The sequence below is a fragment of the Protopterus annectens genome, chromosome 3.part1 (genome assembly GCF_019279795.1).
Source record: "Protopterus annectens isolate FY-2018-M chromosome 3.part1, PAN1.0, whole genome shotgun sequence".
Lineage (NCBI taxonomy): Eukaryota > Metazoa > Chordata > Ceratodontiformes > Protopteridae > Protopterus > Protopterus annectens.
Window position 1 is genome coordinate 1,826,622,226 of NC_056732.1, and position 20,829 is coordinate 1,826,643,054.

Sequence of the window (20,829 nt, forward strand, 5' to 3'; positions counted from 1 at the left end):
CACTCCAAAGCATGTACAGGTATGACACCATCATTGTCCATGCTGGTGTGAATGACCTGAGATGTACCTCCCTGGACTACATGAAACAAGACATAGAGGAGCTCTCTGACCATGTAGCCCAGGCTGGTATGACCCTGACCTTGAGTAGCATCTTGCCCTCACCAAGAATGATGCCGCAGTATAAAGACAAAATGTTCAGTTTCAACAATTGGCTAAAGTATTGGTGTCATTCATAGGGGATCCAGTGTCTGTCAGCCTGGGATGACATGCTCGACAAGCCACGTTGCTTCGCTAGGGACGGCTTGCACCTGTCACCCTTAGGCTTTTGTATACTGGCCAAGGCTCTTGCCACCCCCATAGTGCCTTTTTTAGGCAAGTCTCAAAGGACAAACCCACCTCCATAGACAACCCAAAGATAAAAAAACTAAAGGTAATGCTACTCAATGCCAGAAGTCCAAACCACAGGATGCACGCACTCGAGACTTTCCCCAGTATGGAGAAAATTGATGTCTGTGCAGTAACAGAAACCTGGTTCAAGGCTGCTGAGAGCACCCCAGCACTACCAGGTTATAACTCATACCATGCGTTTCGGCCTCAAAACCCGGACCAAAGCACAAATGGAGGGGGAGTATCTACATTCATCAAAGATACCTGCACCTCCAGGTTAGTGGCACTGGACGAAGCATCGGAAACCATCCATGTGCAACTAACAGCAGGCAAAACTGCCTTTCAGATTGTAGCCTGCTACAGAACACCCTCCCTATTACAGGAACACCACTTGGCATTCCTGAGAACACTGGAGAATATGAAGGTCTCTCCAAACACAGTTATTGGGTGACTTCAACTACCCAAACATTGACTGGGAAAACTACTCAAGCCCAAACACCCTCACCCAACGGTTCCTTGAATTTATAAACTCTAACGCAATGGAACAACTGGTCACCACTCCCACAAGAGGGAACAACATATTGGACGTGGTCATCACCAACATGGGGACTCTATGTTCCACACCAGAGGTAAAACCCTCATTGGTAAGATAAGACCACAAACAAATTTCCCTGGACATTCATATCCTGTCCCCACCCCCAGCCAAGGAAATCACTGTAAAGAATTTCTCAAAAGCCAACTTTGCACTTCTCAAGACTGAGGTGGAATCCTTCAAAGCCCCTGGACCAGAGGATAATACAGCCCAATCCGCAGAATGCTTTACAAATGCATTCTATGAGCACCTGCAGATATGCATGGATCATGCTATCCCAAATAAAACCAAGACTCCTCCAAAAACAGGAGACCGGTCTTGTAGACCCCGGCCATAAATAAGCTATACAACAGAAGGAGGAAGCTACTACATGACAGAGCAAAATCCCAAAAAGGGAAGGCATCTCTGATCAGTATTAGCAAGAAACTTCGATCCCTCATAAAATCATCAAAGGCCAGTTTCGAAAGAAAAATTGCCCTAGACACTAAAGATAATCACAAGGCCTTCTTTAGTTATGTCAGGAACATGGGCGGAAACTCCCAGATATGCTCTGAATTGTTGCATAACAGTACAAAATATACCGAACATACAGACATAACCAACATCCTGGCAGACAGATTCAGCGCAAACTTCTCCCCCCCCTTCCCCCCAAAGGAGCAAATGCCTATCCCAACTGAATGTAACCTCCCTGACATCACAGATGCACAGGTGAAAGCTGCCCTCTCCAAAGCAAAAAACACAGCATCTATGGGACCGGACGGTGTCCCAGGCTGTGTCTTACATGAGCTTCAAGAAGAACTGAACCCTCACATTAAGTCACTGTTCAAACTTAGCCTTACTACAGGATATGTACCCAAAGAATGGCGTACAGCTACAGTGGTCCCACTCCACAAAAGTGGTGCCACAACGGACCCCGGAAACTATCGCCCCATAAGCCTGACTAGTCTGGTCTGTAAAGCTATGGAGCGTATTATCATGGAACTCATAAACAAAGACATTGGGAGCCTCCAGACACTGGACCCTACCCAATTTGGCTTTGTTAAGGGCAGATCTTGCCTCTTAAACCTAGTTGATTTCTTTGAAACAGTTACCAAAGCCATAGATGAGGGCAAGGTAGTCCACACAGCCTACGTGGACCTCGCAAAATCCTTCGACACAATACCCCACTTGGGCATTGTAAATAAGCTTACCAGCTTAAATAGCAACCCCTATATCACAAGATGGGTTGCAAACTGGCTCAGAGATAGAACCCACATGGTCAGAATCACAGGTGCCATGTTCGAATCCAAACCAGTTACAAGTGGCGTCCCACAGGGCTCAGTTCTGGGACCTCTCTTGTTCGGTATATACTTCTCTGAGGTTCGGGCTAACACGGGGGGATTATGGCTGACAAAGTTCGCAGATGACTGAAAATTGGGGGCCATAATCGAATCTCCAGCTGACACAAGCATCCTCCAAAAGGGTCTCACAGAGACGGATGCTTGGTGCCAGAGCCACGGACTCAAGCTAAATGCTAAAAAGTGCATAGTCGTCCCCTTTGGGAAAAACAAGGTGCCCACAAATTACCACATAGGTGGTAATCCATTAAGTACGTAAGATGTAATTAGTGATTTGGGGACCAACGTAGATAGTAATCTCTCCTTTGATAGTCACGTTGCCAAAGTGGTTAGAAAGACCTTCTATATAGCCCACCTTATCACGAAAGGGTTCGCATCTAGATCAAGAGATGTCATTGTGCCCATCTACTCATCACTCATCAGGCCCATAATTGAATACAGTGCCCCTGTTGGGATGTACCTTATGTGACACCCGCAGCAAATGGAGAGACTCCAAAAGTACCTTACCAAGAGGATCATGGGCTACAAACAGATGTCCTATGCAGCTCGACTAAAGAAACTCCAGCTCTACTCAGTTGCTTACCGCCTACTCAGAGGTGATCTATGCCTGACGTACAAAGCCATGTCAAACCCAGAATTAATGGACATGCTCCACCTCAAAAAATCCAAGTCTCTTAGAGCTACACGCTCCAGGGACCTAAACCTCAGCACAAAAATAAATAGGACATGCTGGAGGGACAGATTCATTTCCCAGAGGCTCCCCTCACTCTGAAATAGAATCCCAATTCATGTTAGACATAGCCCCTCGATGACCCTCTTTCAAGCGAAATATGGACGCGGGGATGGGAAATCGCAAATTCACCCCTGGGATCTCTCCTGTGTCCCTGCTAGACAGAGGCACAGTTAACTAATCTTAAAAGGGTACCTTCTGTGACCTACTTTACAGAGGCACAGCAGGCTAATCTAATAGGGAGGCGGAAGTCAAATACACTCTGGCTAGGCTTATAAATGCCCTAGGGCAGATAGCCTAGTATCTACCTATGAACCTATGGTGTAACACTGTAGGCACAGTTGTAGAAGAAGTAACATGGTGTAACACTGTAGGTACAGTTGTAGAAGAAGCAGCATGCTGTAACACTGTAGGTACAGTTGTAGAAGAAGCAGCATGCTGTAACACTGTAGGTACAGTTGTAGAAGAAACAGCATGGTGTAACACTGTAGGTACAGTTATAGAAGTAGCAGCATGCTGTAACAATGTAGGTACAGTTGTAGAAGAAGCAGCATGCTCTAACACTGTAGGTACAGTTGTAGAAGAAGCAGCATGCTGTAACACTGTAGGTACAGTTGTAGAAGAAGTAGCATGCTGTAACACTGTAGGTACAGTTGTAGAAGTAGCAGCATGGTGTAACATTGTAGGTACAGTTGTAGAAGAAGTAGCATGCTGTAACACTGTAGGTACAGTTGTAGAAGAAGTAGCATGCTGTAATACTGTAGGCACAGTTGTAGACGTAGCAGCATGAAACACTGTAGGTACAGTTGTAGAAGAAGCAGCATGCTGTAACACTGTAGGTACAGTTGTAGAAGAAGCAGCATGGTGTAACACTGTAGGTACAGTTGTAGAAGTAGCAGCATGCTGTAACACTGTAGGTACAGTTGTAGAAGAAGCAGCATGGTGTAACACTGTAGGTACAGTTGTAGAAGAAGTAGCATGCAGTAACACTGTAGGTTTATTTATTTTATTTATTTATTTTTATTTATTTAACATTTGTTGACCGGGAATGTCCGACTAGGTTCCACAGAGCCTGTTTTCAGCGGAGGCCCGGGGAGAAATGCTCCAGATGCATGTCTTTGGAATGTGGGAGAAACCGAGTACCCAGAAACCCATGAACACAGGGAGAACATGCAAACTCCACACAGAAGGCACCCCAGCCGAGAATCGAACCGGAGAACCTCTTGCTGTGAGGTGACAATGTTAACCACTGTACCACTGTGCCGCCCTACAGTGTACAGTTGTAGAAGAAGTAGCATGCAGTAACACTGTAGGTACAGTTGTAGAAGACGTAGCATGCTGTAACACTGTAGGTACAGTTGTAGAAGAAGCAGCATGGTGTAACACTGTAGGTACAGTTGTAGAAGAAGTAGCATGGTATAACACTGCAGTTACCGTTGTAGAAGCAGCAGCATGCTGTAACACTGTAGGTACAGTTGTAGAAGAAGTAGCATGGTGTAACACTAGGTACAGTTGAAGCAGCATGCTGTAACACTGTAGGTACAGTCGTAGAAGAAGTAGCATTCTGTAACACTGTAGGTACAGTTGTAGAAGAAGCAGCATTGTGTAACACTGTAGGTACAGTTGTAGAAGAATTAGCATGGTGTAACACTGTAGGCACAGTTGTAGAAGAAGCAGCATTGTAGGTACTGATGATAACGAATAATCGATAAGATGGCAGGTGTACTGGTACAGCATAATCGTACTGTTGTTAAGGATTTAGTGTGGTAGGAGCTTTGTAATGGCACAAGGACATTGTGCTGCTGGTAGTCAAATAGTGGGATAGGACTGTGTACCATGGTACAGGAACGTGGAATTTATTATGGTAGAACGTTTTATAATGCTACAGGAACATGGTACAGGTAAATAGGTGTATAGTGAGACGGAGCCCTGTGTACTGGTACAGGATCATCATACTGGTGGTAGGAATATAGTGGGTGGCACCCTGTATACTGGTACAACATCATAGTGATGGTAGGAATCGTAGGAGAATACCTGGCTAACAACCCTAAAGGGACTTTTTAAGCCTAGCCATGCTTCTCAGAATATTGGACATGTTTTGTTACCTTAGGTTTGTATGGAGGGTATATATAATTTGGGCAGCATCTACAAGTTTCATCTCTCTAATACAGACATGGGTGCTGGACTGGGGGTAAATTTATGATTTCCCATCCACTGAACCAAGTTGCACTTAAATAAGTGCAGGGAAGGACTGTCTTTTACATGGACGGGAAGCCTGTTCCAGAGTAAGGCTGCTCTCCGAGGCTCCAGAGACATGGACAAGGGTAAGGTGGTCCACACAGCCTATCTAGACCTTGCCAAGGCCTTTGACACCATCCCCCACCCTGGAATCATAGATAAACTTACTAAGCTGGGCATTAATCCCTACGTCACCCAATGGGTTGCTAATTGGCTTACTGATAGAACCCACACTGTAAAAGTAGCCAACTCCAAATCCAGCTCCATACAAGTGACAAGTGGAGTACCTCAGGGTTCAGTCCTGGGACTGCTCTTGTTTGGCATCTACTTCTCTGAAGTACAGGCCAACACTAAGAGACTCTGGCTAACAAAGTTCGCAGATGATTGCAAACTGGGAGCCATTATTGAATCCCCAAATGATGTGGATACTCTACAAAAGGGCCTTACAGAAACAGATGCTTGGTGCCAGAGCCATGGGCTCAAGCTCAATGCCAAGAAATGTATAGTTATCCCCTTTGGGAAAAAAACATGTATCTGTGAATTACCATATAGGTGGCAGTACACTAAACACCAAAAGTGTGATAAGAGACTTAGGGACACAGGTGGACAATGGTCTCACCTTCGATAACCACATTGCCACAACAGTCAGGAAATCCTTCTGTGTGGCACACCTCATCACTAAGGGCTTTTCATCCAGACAAAAGGAGGTCATTGTCCCACTGTACTCATCCCTCACTAGACCCATTATAGAACACAACGCCCCGTTTGGTATGTACCTCTCAAGACATCTGCAACAACTGAAAAGGCCGCAGAAATACCTCACTAAAAGAATCACAGGCCTAAAGCAGATGCCGTACGCTGACCGCCTTAAAATACTCCAGCTATACTCTGTCGCATATCGTCTACACAGAGGTGATCTCTGCTTAACATACAAGGCCCTGTCAAACCCAGAGCTGTTGGACATGCTACACTTAAAGAAATCCCAATCCCTCAGAGCCACACGCTCCAGGGATCTAAACCTTGTCATCACAATAAACAAAACATGCTGGAGGGATAGGTTCCTGACCCAGAGACTCTGGAATAAATTGCCCATACATGTCAAGCAGAGTGCCTCTTTGGCCCTCTTCAAAAGAAACCTTGACGATTGGATGGGAGAAAGGAAATTCACCCCAGGGATCACATCATTCGCACTGCTAGACAGGGGTCCAGGGAGGTAAATAGTGTGGGAAGAAATAGCCAGGAAATTGTTATGGCTAGGCTTGTATAGGCCCTAGGGCTGATAGCCTACTACCAGCATATGAACCTATGAACCTATGAACATGCCTGTCCCTCTAGCAGGTCTTATTTATGTGGCAGACAGGGTTTAGGTCCCTGGATTGCATGTTTCTGATAACATTTGTTTTGCACATGTGCAACAGGTCTGTTAAGGCTTGATAGTAGGAGGGGCTCATGTACCAGTAAAGGATCATGGTGCGGGTGGATGGGATGTAATGGGATGGGGCCCTATATACTGGTGGAGGATCATGGTACTGATGGTGGGGGTTCATAGGTTGGTACTAGGCTATCAGCCCTAGGGCCTATACAGGCCTAGCCATAACAATTTCCTGGATATTTCTTCCCACAATATTTACTTCTGTGGACCCCTGTCTAGCAGGGAGACTGACATGATCCCCGGGGTGAATTTCCTATCTCCCATCCAATCATCAAGGTTCCTTTTGAAGAGGGCCAATGAGGCACTCTGCTTGACATGTATGGGCAGTCTATTCCAGAGTATGGGGAGTCTCTGGGTCAGGAACCCATCCTCCAGCATGTTTTGTTCATTGTGATGACAAGGTTTTGATCCCTGGCGCGTGTGGCTCTGAGAGATTGGGATTTCTTTAAGTGGAGCATGCCCAACAGCTCAGGGTTTGACATGGCCTCTGAGTAGACGATATGCCACGGAGTATAGCTGGAGTTTTTTTAGACAGTCAGCATATGGCATCTGCTTTAGGCGTGTGATTCTTTTAGTGAAGTATTTCTGTGGCCTTTCCAGCTGTTGTAGATGTCTTGTGAGGTACATACCAAACGGGGCATCATACTTATTTATTTTTATTTATTTTATTTATTTAACATTTGTTAACCGGGAAAGTCCGACTTGGAACAATGCCAATTTTCAGTGGAGGCCCGGGGAGAAAGGCTCCAGATGCATGTCTTTGTAATGTGGGAGGAAACCGGAGCACCCGGAGGAAACCCACACGAATGCAGGGAGGACATGCAGACTCCGCACAGAAGGCACCCCAACCGCGAATCGAACCGGAGAACCTCTTGCTGTGAGGCGACAATGCTACCACTGCACCACTGTGCCCTACTCTATAATGGGTCTAATGAGGGATGAGTACAGTGGGGCAATGACTTCCTTTTTTCTGGATGAAAAGCCCTTACTTTTGAGGTGTGCCATATAGAAGGATTTCCTGACTGTTGTGGCGATGTGGTTATCAGAAGTGAGACCACTGTCCACCTGAGTCCCAAAATCTCTCAACACACTACTTTTGAAGTTTAGTGTACTGCCACCTATGTGGTAATTCATGGGTACATGTTTTTTTCCAAAGGGGATAACTATACATTTCTTGGCATTAAGCTTGAGCCCATGGCTCTGGCACCAGGTATCTGTTTCTGTAAGGCCCTTTTGTAGAATATCCACATCATTTGGGGATTCAATAATGGCTCCCAGTTTACAGTCATCTGTGAACTTTATTAGCCAGAGTCCCTTAGTATTGGCCTGTACTTCAGAGAAGTAGATGCCAAAAAGAATGGTCCTAAGACTGAACCCTGAGGTACTCCACTTGTCACTTGTCTGGAGCTGGATTTGGAGTCTGCTACTTTTACAGTCTGGGTTCTGTCAGTAAGCCAGTTGGCAACCCATCAAGTGATGTAGAGATTTATGCCCAGCTTAGTAAGTTTATCTATGATTCCAGAGTGGGGGATGGTGTCGAAGGCCTTGGCGAGGTCCAGATAGGCTGTGTGGACCGCCTTACCCTTGTCCACAGCTCTGAAGACTGATTCAAAGAAGTCAAAATCAGATTCCGGAGACAAGATCAGCCCTTCACAAACCCAAACTGGGTGGGGTCCAGTGTTTGAAGGTTGTCAGTGCCTTTGTTTATGAGTTTCATGATAATGCATTCCATGCCCTTGCAGATCAGGCTTGTCAGACTGATGGGACAGTAGTTCCCGGGATCCAAGGCAGATTCCCCCTTGTGGAGTGGGATAACTGTAGCTGTGCGCCACTCAGTGGGCACGAAGCCTGAGACGAGGCTATGATTAAACATGACACATAGGTGAGGTGCCAGTTCATTTTGTAGTTCATGTAGTACACAGCCTGGGATGTCATCTGGTCCCATGGATACTGTATTCTTAGCTTTGGAGAGTGTGGTTTCTACCTGTGTGGCCATGATTACCAGAATTTGGCAATCTTTTGGTATTGAGATGGGCCCTTTAGGGGGTGAGAGGGGGATGAAGTTTGCACTAAATCGATCTGCCAGGATATTGGCAATATCCTTGGGATCAGTATATTTAATGCCATTCTGTTGTAGCTCAGAGCAGATCTGAGCATTGCTATTTAGATTCTTGACATAACTATAGAATGCCTTGTGGTTGTCTTTGGAATCTTTGGCAATTTTATTTTCGTAACTTGCTTTTGAGGATTTTATGAGGGATCTCAGCTTCTTACTGAGGCTCCTGGGATTTTGCTCTTTTCTGCAACAATTTCTTCCTTCTGTTGTATAGTTTGTTTATAGCAGGGGACCACCAGATTGGCTTCCTTTTTTTGGGGAAGAGCATCTTGGTTCTATTTGGGATGGCACAATTCATGCACAAGTGGATGTGCTCGTACAGTGCCTTAGTGTAGGATTCTGCAGTCGAACTTTCAGATCCCGTCTGCATGGGTGTCATGAAGTTTGTCACTTCTGACTTCAGTAGCATGAAGTTGGCTTTGGAAAAGTTTTTTAAGGAGGTTTCCTTACTGGGGGGTGGGGGTGGGATGTGGATGTCAAAGGTGATTTGCTTATGGTCAGACCTGACCAATGAGGGGGTGACCACTGGTGTGGAGCATCTATCTCCCATGTTGGTAATGACCATGTCTAGGATATTGGAGCCCCTGGTGGGACAATGGATTAGTTGATCCAGGACATTGGAATTTATGAATTCCAAGAACCGTTGGGAAAAGGAGTTGGTATCCAAGTAGTTTTCCCAGTTAATGGCAGGGTAGTTGATATCACCCAGTATTAGGGTGTTTGGTTGTATCTTAATATTTTCCAGTATGTTTAGAAAGGTATAGTGAGAATCTTGGGGCATGGTGGGGGATCTGTAGCAAGCTACAATTTGGATTGCAGTCTTACTTAGTGTTAGTTGCACCTGGAGAATTTCAGATGCATTGTGTTGGGCAACTAGCCTGGTGGTGTGAATATCCTTGGTGAATATGGACACTCCTCCACCTTTAATGTTTCGGTCTTGGTTTTGTGGCCAAAATGTGTGGTAAGAGCTGTAACCTGGTATTGCAAGGGTGCTCTCTGGAGCCTTGAACCAGGTCTCAGTTACTACACAGATATCAATGTTCTCCATTTTTAGGAGTGCCTTGAAAGAGTGCATTTTGAGGTTTAGACTTCTAGCATTGAGTAGCATTACCTTCAGAGTTTGCATGCTTGTATCTGTTACTGTGGTGGTTTTATCCTTTGAACCTTGCCTAAAAAAGGTACTATTGGGTGGTAAGAGCTTTAGCCAGTAACCTGAATCCCAGGGGTGACAGGTGCAGACCATCTCTGGCAAAGCATCGTGGTTTGTCGATCATGTCTCCACAGGCAGATAGATACTGGATCTCCTTTGAATGACACCAGAAGCTTAGCCAATTGTTGAAGTCAATCTTTTTGTCCTTATACTGTGGTATCATTCTGGGCAAAGGCAGGATGCTACTCAGGGCTAGGGTCATACCTGCCTGGGCCACATGATCCAAGAGCTCTTCCATGTCTCTTTTCATGTAGTCCAGGTAGGTACGTCTCAAGTCTTTCACTCCAGCATGGACAATAACAGAGTCATGTTTGTACTTGTTGTGGAGTGACTTGAGTGCATGCGTTATGTGGCGGATCCTGGCACCTGACAGGCAGCTGACTGTAATTTTCTCTTTGTTCAGCCTGTTGAGTGGGACATCAGTGTGCCTGACTGTAGAGTCACCTATGACTAAAGTGTTGGGCACATTATCTTGCCTTATGGGCTGCTGTTGGGTGGCACACTGGTTTGTGAGCTATGTGTCACTTTGGTTGTGACTGGTGTTTGTTTGCGTTTCAGCTTCGGAGGTCCTTGTTGCTTGGGCAGGTTAATGTTAAGGGCCTCCGCATATGTGGGTTTAGTATTGCTATGTGTGGGTGTTGATGGTGTGGGTTTTGAAGGGCTATGAGTTGCTTGAGGTGTAGTGCAGGTGTTAACCTTCTCCTCTTGACTGTCTAGCACAATCTTGGCCGGAGAGAGCTTTGCTTCCAATTTGGCTATGTAAGTGCATCTCTCGCAGATAGAAGCTTTGTAATGGCTCAGAAACATGGTGCAGGTGGTATACATGCATATATACAAATATTTCAAGCAGAGGCATTATTGCCCTTCTAGCTTGCCAATATACCAAAACACTTGTTCCCATAATAAGAGTCCAGGTGGTTCTTAAAAATATCTAAACTAGTACTTGCTTTAATGTAATTTAGTAGTCTGTTCTATGCATCAGCTACTCTGTCAGAGAACCAATTTGTACATTTCTCATTCCTATAGAATCTTCTACACAGGTTCTCTGATGATTCTCTAGTACTTTTTGATAACCCCAAACATTCCCAGAGGTAGTTGTCCCTAAATGCCTCATATACCTTAATAAAATCTCCTCTTAAATATCTGTGAGACACTGTACAAGTTCAGATATTTTAGTCTTTCGCAATAACTTAAATTTTCACATCCATGAATGCCCTTAGTATATTTCCACTGTACTCTTTCTAGTTTACTCATGATTTTTTTCTTTTAGGGTTTTCATATTGTTATTCCATACTCAAGTTTGGGTCTAAAGTAACTAACAAACAATGACTTAATTATTTTTGATTTGCTAGACTTTATAAATCTTCTTCTACAGCCTATAGCTCTATAGCTATCATTAACCAATTGGTTGACATGATTAGAAAAACTCATAGCTGAATCTACCCATATACCCAGGTCCTTAAATGAGTCTACAGTTTCAAAGCAAACACAAGAATCCAAAACCAGGAATAAGGCAGCAAAAAAGGAACCTCAAAAGAAATAGCGTATACAAAATTTATTAACCGCTTTCGTCAGCAAGACTTCATCAGAATACAGAATAAACTAAAAACAGAATTATATAGCTAAAATCTAATTACAAGCGTCACATGTTCAACAGAGCAATTAGTAAAAACATTCAAAAATTTAAAGAAATAGTATCATTATTACTCTAAATAGAGTGCTGTGTTAAAATTACTTTTGTTAATTTTAAGTTTGCGATATTTTAAGAAACATTTGATGTTAATAGAATCGTTGATCCCAGGATGACAGTCAGATCTTAATTTAATCTGCCAATATGTCTCACGTTGCATGAGATAATTTTAAAATCCCACCTCTCAGGTCCCTATTGCAGACTTCAAGAATGGAAAATAAAACTTCTTGAAGGAGGGCATTTGTCGAATGTTTATACAAAGCATTAGTATTGTCACATTTCTTAATGCCATACAAATGTTCCCTTATCCGAATTTTTAACTGTCTGGTTGTCATACCAATATAAAAAGCGTTGCAGGTGGAACACAATGCAATGTATATCACCTTAGGTGCTACAGTTAACAAAACCAGGAACAATAAGAGTCCTAGCATAAGAAGTAACATTCACATATGGTCCTGTAGAAATAAATCTACACACTCTGTAGATTTATTTCTACAGGACCATATGTGAATGTTACTAGAGACTCTTATTGTTCTGTTTGTTAACTGTAGCACCTAAGGGTGATATACATTGCATTGTGTTCCACCTGCAACGCTTATATTGGTATGACAACAGACAGTTAAAACCGGATAAACATTTGTATGTTAAGAAATGTGACAATACTAATGCTTTGTATAAACATTCGACATGCCCCTCCTTCAAGAAGTTTTTTCCATTCTTGAAGTCTGCAATAGGGACCTGAGATTTAAAATTATCTCATGCAACGTGACATATTGCAGATAAATTAAGATCTGACTGTCATCCTGGATCTATTAACATCAAATGTTTAAAATATCGCAACTTAAAATTAACAAAAGTATTAACACAGCACTCTTTTAGTAATAATGATACTATTTCTTTAAATTTTGAATTTTACTAATTGCTGAACATGTGACGCTTGTAATTAGATTTTAGCTATAATTCTGTTTTAGTTTATTCTGTATTCTGATAGTCTTGCTGACGAAAGCGGTTAATAAATTTTGTATACGCTATTTCTTTTGAGGTTCCTTTTTTGCTGCCTTATCCTGGTTTTGGATTCTTGAGTCTACAGTTTCAGTCACTGTGTGCTGTATTAGATAGTCACCTTTCAGTTTGTCTCCCAAATCTCATATGCTTAGTTTTTGATGTATTTATCAACATATTATTCTCCTGTGTCCAAATGGTCAGTTTAGTCAAGTTATTTTGCAGACATGCATTATCTGCAACACATGTAATCATTTTACCAAGTTTCAGGTCATCTGCATATAGACTGTAGAACACCTCAGATGAAAAGGTAAGGTCTGAAAGGCACAATCTAAACAAGTAAGGGCCTAGGACAGAGCCCTGTGGGACACCCTGACTGTAGCCAGGGATTTCACCTGTCCAGTTGCTGCATGATATCTGCCATGTCTTATTTCTAAGCCATGCAGCTATCCATGTTATCAACAATACATTGATACCTAGTTGTTCTAATTTATTGATCAGTGTTTTGTGTATGACCCTGTCAAAAGCTGAAGTTAAATCTGTACATATACACTCGTACAGGATTATGGAATGGGTGGTAAGAATATAGTATGGTAGGTCCTTTGCAATGACATGTGATCATGGTACTGGTAGAAGGGATTTAGTGTGATGGAGGCATATGTACCAGTACAGGACCATAGTGCACATAGTAGGGAAGCTATACTCTGTTGCATATCGTCTACTCAGAGCTGATCTCTGCTTAACATACAAGGCCATGTCAAACCCAGAGCTGTTGGACATGCTACACTTAAATAAATCCCAGTCTCTCAGAGCTACACGCTCCAGGGATCTAAACCTTGTCATCCAAAACATGCTGGAGGGATAGGTTCCTGACCCAGAGACTCCCCAGACTCTGGAATAGATTGACCATACATGTCAAGTAGAGTGCCTCTTTGGACCTCTTCAAGAGGAACCTTGACGATTGGATGGGAGAAAGGAAATTCACCCCAGGGATCATGTCAGTCGCCCTGCTAGACAGGGGTCCAGGAAAGTAAATAATGTGATTAGAAATAGCCAGGGAATTGTTATGGCTAGGCTTGTATAGGCCCTAGGGCTGATAGCCTAGTACCAACCTATGAACCTATGTAATGGGATGGGGTCCTCTGTACTGGTAATGTCTAAGATATAATGTGGTAGGTCCTTTGTAATGCTATAAGAGCATGGTGCCAGTTGGGATGGGGTTCTGTCTACTGGAACAGGACTGTGTTCCTGATGGTAGAAATGTAGTGGGATAGAGCTGTGTGGACTGGTACAGGACTGTGTTACTGGTAGTACGAATGTAATGGGATATAGAGGTGTGTACTCATACAGGACTGTGTTACTGGTGGTAAGAATGTAGTTGGATAGAGCCATGTGTACTGGTAAAGGACTTTCTTACTGGTGGCATGGATTTAGTGAGATACAGACGTGTATTGGTACAGTACCGTGTTACTGGTAGTATGAATGTAATGGCATAGAGCCGTGTGTACTTGTACAATAATGTGCTATTGGTGGTAGGAATGTAGTGGGATAGAGCCTTGTGTACTGGTACAGTACTATGTTACTGGTAGTACAAATGTGGTGGGATAGAACAGTGAGTACTGGTAAAGGACTGTGTTACTGGTGGTACAGATGTGGTGAGAAAGAGCCATGTGTACTGGTACAGGACTGTGTTACTGGAGGTAAGAATGTGGTGGGATAGAGCCATGCATACTTGTACAGGATCATGCTACTGGAGGTAACGATGTAGTACGGCAGGTCCTTTTGTAATGGTGATGGTGGTAGGACTGTGCTCATATAGGGCTGCTTATTCTGGTACACTGATAGTACTAGTAGTAAGGATTTGTCATTGAAGGGCTTTTAGAATGGTACAGGAACAGAGTGATGGTGGTAGGAATGTAATGGGATGCGTATCTATATACTGATACAAGATCATGGTACCTGGTATGGATTTAGAATGATAGGTTATTAGTAATTCTACCAGATCTTGATGTCGGTGGCTTGGATGTATTGTTGTAGGACCTGTCCCTGTACAGGGCAATGCCACAGGATCATGGTACAGGTGGAAGTGATGATGTGAGATAAGGCCATATGTACTGTTAGTGGATCATGGTGCTAACAGTAGCGATTTAGATTAGTAAGTCCTTTATTATGCTACATGATCATTAGTGCATTGGGGCCCTGGGTACAGGAGGTGGATCAGGGTACAGGTGGTAGGGATGCAGTGGTATGCGGCTATGTGTACTGATACAGGATTTTGTTACTGGAGGTATGCATTTAGTTTGGTAAGACCTTTGTATTGGTTCATTATCATGGTACAGGTGGTTGGGATGTAATGGGATGGGACATGGTGTACTAGTTCAAGACCGTAGTACTTGTGATATGGACGTAGAATGGAAGAAGGCCATGGTACAGGTATTAGGAATGTAGTAGGATAGGGGCCCATTCTGTAATGGTTTAGGATCAAGGTACTGGTGACATGGCATTCATGTTAAAAATCCTTTTTTAATGGTACAGGATCATGGTGCTGGTGGTAGGGATGTATTCAGAAGGAGATGTGTACTGTCAGTGAATCATGGTACAAGTGGTAGGGATATGTAGTGTTGCAAGGCTTGTCTGTGTAACCAGTACAGGTTAACAGCACAAATAGAAGGGATGTATTGGAATGGAATCCTGTATAATTATACGGATTTGTTGTACTGGCAGAATGGATGGAATATGGCATGACCTGTGTAATAGTACAAGATCATGTTACAAGTGGTAGAGATGTAGGAGATGGGCCTATATATGGTACAGGATTATGTTACAAGTGGTATGGATGTATGGGATGGGCCTGTGTACTGGTACAGGATCATGTTACAAGTGGTATGGATGTATGGGATGGGCCTGTGGAATGGTACAAGATCATGTTACATGTGGTAAGAATGTATGGAGTGGGCCTGTGTACTGGTACAGGATCATGTTACAAGTGGTATGGATGTATGCGATGAGCCTGTGTAATGGTACAGGATCATGTTACAAGTGGTATGGATGTATGGGATGGGCCTGTGTAATGGTACAGGATCATGTTACAAGTGGTATGAATGTATGGGATGGGCCTGTGTAATGGTACAGGATCATGTTACAAGTGGTATGGATGTATGGGATGGGCCTGTGTACTGGTACAGGATCATGTTACAAGTGGTATGGATGTATGGGATGGGTCTGTGTAATGCTACAGGTTCATCTCAATACCAAAAGATTGCCAAATTCCGGTAATAATGGCCACACAGGTAAAAAACACACTCTCCAAAGCTAAGAATACAGCACCCATGGGACCAGATGACATCCCAGGCTGTGTACTGCATGAAATACAAAATGAATTGGCACCTCCCCTAAGTGTCATGTTTAGTCATAGCCTCACCTCAGGCTTCGTGCCCACTGAGTGGCACACAGCTACAGTTATCCCACTCCACAAGGGGGGAATCCACCTTGGATCCCAGAAGCTACTGCCCCATCAGTCTGACAAGCCTGATCTGCAAGGCCATGGAATGTATTATCATGGAACTTATAAACAAAGGCATTGGCAACTTTCAAGCACTGGACTCCATGCAGTTTAGGTTCATGAAGGGCCGATTTTGTCTCCTGAACCTGATTGACTTGTTTGAATCAGTCTCCAGAGCTGTGGACAAGAGTAAGGTGGTCCACACAGCCTTTTGGGCTAAATGAGGAGCTCAATTGGAAGGCATTATCTTATTAATGTGTGAGTTAAATTGATTAATTGTATAATTATTTTAAAGTGAGCTGTATATATTGCTTTGATGCTGAAAGTATTTTATTCTCCTTGAAGGCTTTGGCCGAGACGTCAGAGAGTTATTTCAGTTTTAAATAAATTTGCTGGTGGATACTGTGCTCGTTGTTTTTGCTTCTGGTTGCTTCTTGTTGTTCTTTTTTGTGGTCCACACAGCCTATCTGGACCTCACCATGGCCTTCAACACCATCCCCCACTCTGGAATCATGGATAAACTTACTAAGCTGGGCATTAATCCCTACGTCACTCGATGGGTTGCCAACTGACTTTTGACAGAATCCAGACTGTAAAAGTAGCCGACTCCAAATCCATCTCCAGACAAGTGACAAGTGGAGTACCTCAGGGTTCAGTCCTGGGACCGCTCTTGTTTGGCATCTACTTCTCTGAAGTACAGGCCAACACTAAGGGACTCTGAGTAACAAAGTTCGCAGATGACTGCAAACTGGGAGCCATTATTGAATCCCCAAATGATGTGGATATTCTACAAAAGGGCCTTACAGAAACAGATGCTTGGTGCCAGAGCTATGGGCAAAAGCTCAATGCCAAGAAATGTATAAAGAATTGTATAGGTATCCTCTTTGGGAAAAAACATGTACCCATGAATTACCACATAGGTGGCAGTACACTAAACACCGAATGTGTGATAAGAGAATTAGGGACACAGGTGGACAGTGGTCTCACCTTCGATAACCACATCACCACAGCAGTCAGGAAATCCTTCTATGTGGCACACCTCATCACTAAGGACTTTTATCCAGAAAAAAGGAGGTAATTGTCCCACTGTACTCATCCCTCATTAGACCCAGTATAGAATACAACACCCCGTTTGGTATGTACCTCTCAAGACATCTGCAACAACTAGAAAGGCCGCAGAAATACTTTGTATAAAGAATCACAGGCCTAAAGCAGATGCCCTAAGCTGACCGTCTAAAAAAAACTCCACCTATACTCTGTCACATATCGTCTACTCAGAGGCAATCTCAGCTTAACATACAAGGCCATGTCAAACCCAGAGCTGTTGAACATGCTACACTTAAAGAAATCCCAATCTCTCAGAGACACACGCTCCAGAGATCTAAACCTTGTCATCACAATGAACAAAACATGCTGAAGGGATAGGTTCCTGACCCAGAGACTCCCCAGACTCTGGAAAAGACTGCCCATACATGTCAAGCAGAGTGCCTCTTTGGCCCTCTTCAAAAGGAACCTTGATGATTGGATGGGAGATAGGAAATTCACCCCAGGGATCACAGTTGCCCTGCTAGACAGGAGTCCAGGGAAGTAAATACTGTTGGAAGAAATAGCCAGGGAATTGTTATGGCTAGGCTTGTATAGGCCCTAGGTCTGATAGCTTAGTACCAACCTATGAACCTATGTTGCAAGTGGTATGGATGTATGGGATGAGCCTGTGTAATGGTACAGGATCATGTTGCAAGTGGTATGGATGTATGGGATGGGCCTGTGTACTGGTACAGGATTATGTTACAAGTGGTATGGATGTGTGGGATGGGCCTGTATAATGGTACGGGATCATGTTACAAGAGGTATGGATGTATGTGATGAGCCTGTGTAATGGTACAGGATCATGTTACAAGTGGTAGGGATGTATAGGATGGGCCTGTGTAAGCAGTGCAGATTAGTGACAAAGGTGGTAGAAATATGGTGGAATGGTTCTATGTGTACCAGTATAGGATTTAGTTTGGTAGGACATTTTTACTGGTACAGGAACATGGTGCAGGTGGTAGGAGTGTAGTGGGATGATGCCATATATACACTGGCACAGGTGGTATAAGTATACCGTGGTACAGCACCTTTCTAACAGTCCAAATTTATAAAAGTTGGTACAAATGTAGTATCGTAGGGCCTGTGTAACAGTGCAGATTAATAGTAAAGATTGTACTGAAATATTATTGCAGTTGGTTGACATGGTGTGATGGCAGGCTGTATAACACCGCAGGTACAGGTGACAAGGAAGTAATGGTAGGATGGCCTGGTATAATGGTATATAATCATGCTGCAGGTGATAGAGATATTATTACTATCCTATTTGTATATGTTTTCTTGACCAGGTTAATCCTACTAATCTTTTGGCCTGTTTTCAGGGAAGACTTATGGTGACATTAATTCTGACTACAGAAAATTTGGTGAAGACTCCAGAACAATTCCTCTATCTGTCTGTCTATTACCTAGCTAGCTATGTATTAATAATTATTTTGATTAGGATTCGTATTTTTGTTTATTTGGTATTGAAATTGTTCTGGCTTTAAGATACATTGTTTGTATATTTAATGATAATGTGCCTCTGTCTTTTTTTCTTTAAGTACCATGATATCTTATACCTCCACCTGAGTTACCACCAGTTTGGGCAGATGGGACCACAGTATAACATCTCATCAGAAAGACAGCACCTCAGGAGTGCAGTGTCTAGTAATGCTGCACTGCCATAGCAGTATTAGAGATTGAATCCAAGCATATGTGGAAAAGGAACCCTCTGTCTTTTGATATTATTATTAATATTATTGTTATTATTGCAGTTCTTGTTAGTATACAGGTTACTGCTAAAGTTTATTGTGATTAAAATGCCATTGACTGACTAATTCTGTCATAAAATATGTAAATGAACAGAAATATTCACAGTGGCTGCCAACCCACTCCTGAAATTACTAAGTCTTCATTAATCAGTCACTGATAGGAAAAATATAATTATAATTAATTTATGCTGGCATGTAGTGTACCCACTCTAGGTTTTATCATATCCTTTTACATTTGTGCTGAAACACAGTCAGCTCTATTGGCCCAGAGGGATAAAACCCTGACTGTGACATAGGTTCAGTTAACCTGCTGGATCTGGCATAGGGGAGAAGAGGCTGATACGGGGAGATGCTGAGGAGGCAGGCTCTTCCCCATAATTGCTGGTGGTGAGACGAGACAGCAACAGTGATTGGCTGCTGAGTGCATGGGTAATGGTGTGGATGTATCACAACAGAGGTGGGAAGTCCCTTAGCAACATTCCATTACATTGCATTCCATGCCCCCACATAGGTCATGGAAGTCAGCACATCTGAGAGATGATTGGATAAACCACTCCTCCCAATTTGAAGCTGTTGTTGGAAGAGGAATGAATGAGCCAATAAAGTTAACTTAGGAAGAATGATTATAGGACAGTTTTAAAACTCTTGTGTAGCTGTGGGTTACCTCACTGTTACCTCTTGTGGAACATCTGGGTCAAATGGGTGAAATTAGAGGAGCCATTGGGCAGGTCCAATAGGAGTAAAAAATGTGCTGAAACATTTCACATTTATCTATTTGTACAGTGGTATAAAGATTAAACAAAGAAATGTCATGTGTTTCCAGGTGCCAGAAACCTTTGAAGATGTTGCTGTCAAGTTTTCAAGAGAAGAGTGGAAGTTACTGTGTAAAGAGGAGAAAGAACTCCACAGAGATGTGATGGTGCAAAACTATGAGAACATGATATCTGTAGGTAAGGGTCTGTCCAAAGTACTGCCATTATTTTGGGCACTTTTAATACCACAAGATCCTAATCCTTACAATGGCAAATTAGGAGATTTTATTGTAACCTTGTTGTAATTTTTCTGAAAAAAACTAAAGTGCTGTGAAGTTCATTGATGTTGAATTTGGTTAACCAGGTTAGACATACTCTTCTCACGTGCCCTATTCAGGGTTACTTTGATGTTTTTTCAGGTTAACGGTCACACTCACAATCTCAGTTTGCAAGTGTTGCTTTTAAGAATCAAACTCTTGTTCTCCCCTCTGCATGATGCAGAGGGTGAAGCCCTGACTGTGCTCCAAATGACTGCTGTTGAAGAGTACAGGACATGGAAGATGGGAGTTAGTGACCACTGCTGGTTTGCTCATCTTTGGGGTTAGGGGAGTAGTGGGGGGGTGGCTTTGGCTTACCACTTGGGTAGCACCTAGTGTGAGTCCTGGAACCACAAACCTGTAGTTTACACACTGAATGGCCTGGAAAGGTGTGTGTGTGTGTGTGTGTGTGTGTGTGTGTGTGTGTGTGTGTGTGTGTGTGTGTGTGTGTGTGTGTGTGTGTGTGTGTGTGTGTGGCTGTAGTTTTAAAATTAGGGGAAGGTTTAGCTGTGATTCTACGTCATGTGTCTACTTGGCAGCCTGCCAAGTGTGCCCCACATTTCATATGGGGAAAACCGACAGGAAGCTTAAACAATGAATATATGAACGCATTTATAACATTAGGAGGAAAAATAATGTGAATGCTTTGGCTAAACATTGTGACGAGAACCCTACCCATAGCTTTTT

General features: G+C 43.2%; 1 protein-coding gene across 1 annotated transcript in view; it reads left to right on the plus strand.

Moving 5' to 3' along the window:
• LOC122798714 (zinc finger protein OZF-like) overlaps nucleotides 1-20,829 on the plus strand; it is a 138,063-nt gene that overhangs the window by 16,665 nt on the left and 100,569 nt on the right. Inside the window, exon 2 of the mRNA XM_044067810.1 lies at nucleotides 19,897-20,023. Coding sequence (XP_043923745.1) covers nucleotides 19,897-20,023 — 127 coding nt within the window. The remainder of the gene's footprint in view (nucleotides 1-19,896; nucleotides 20,024-20,829) is intronic.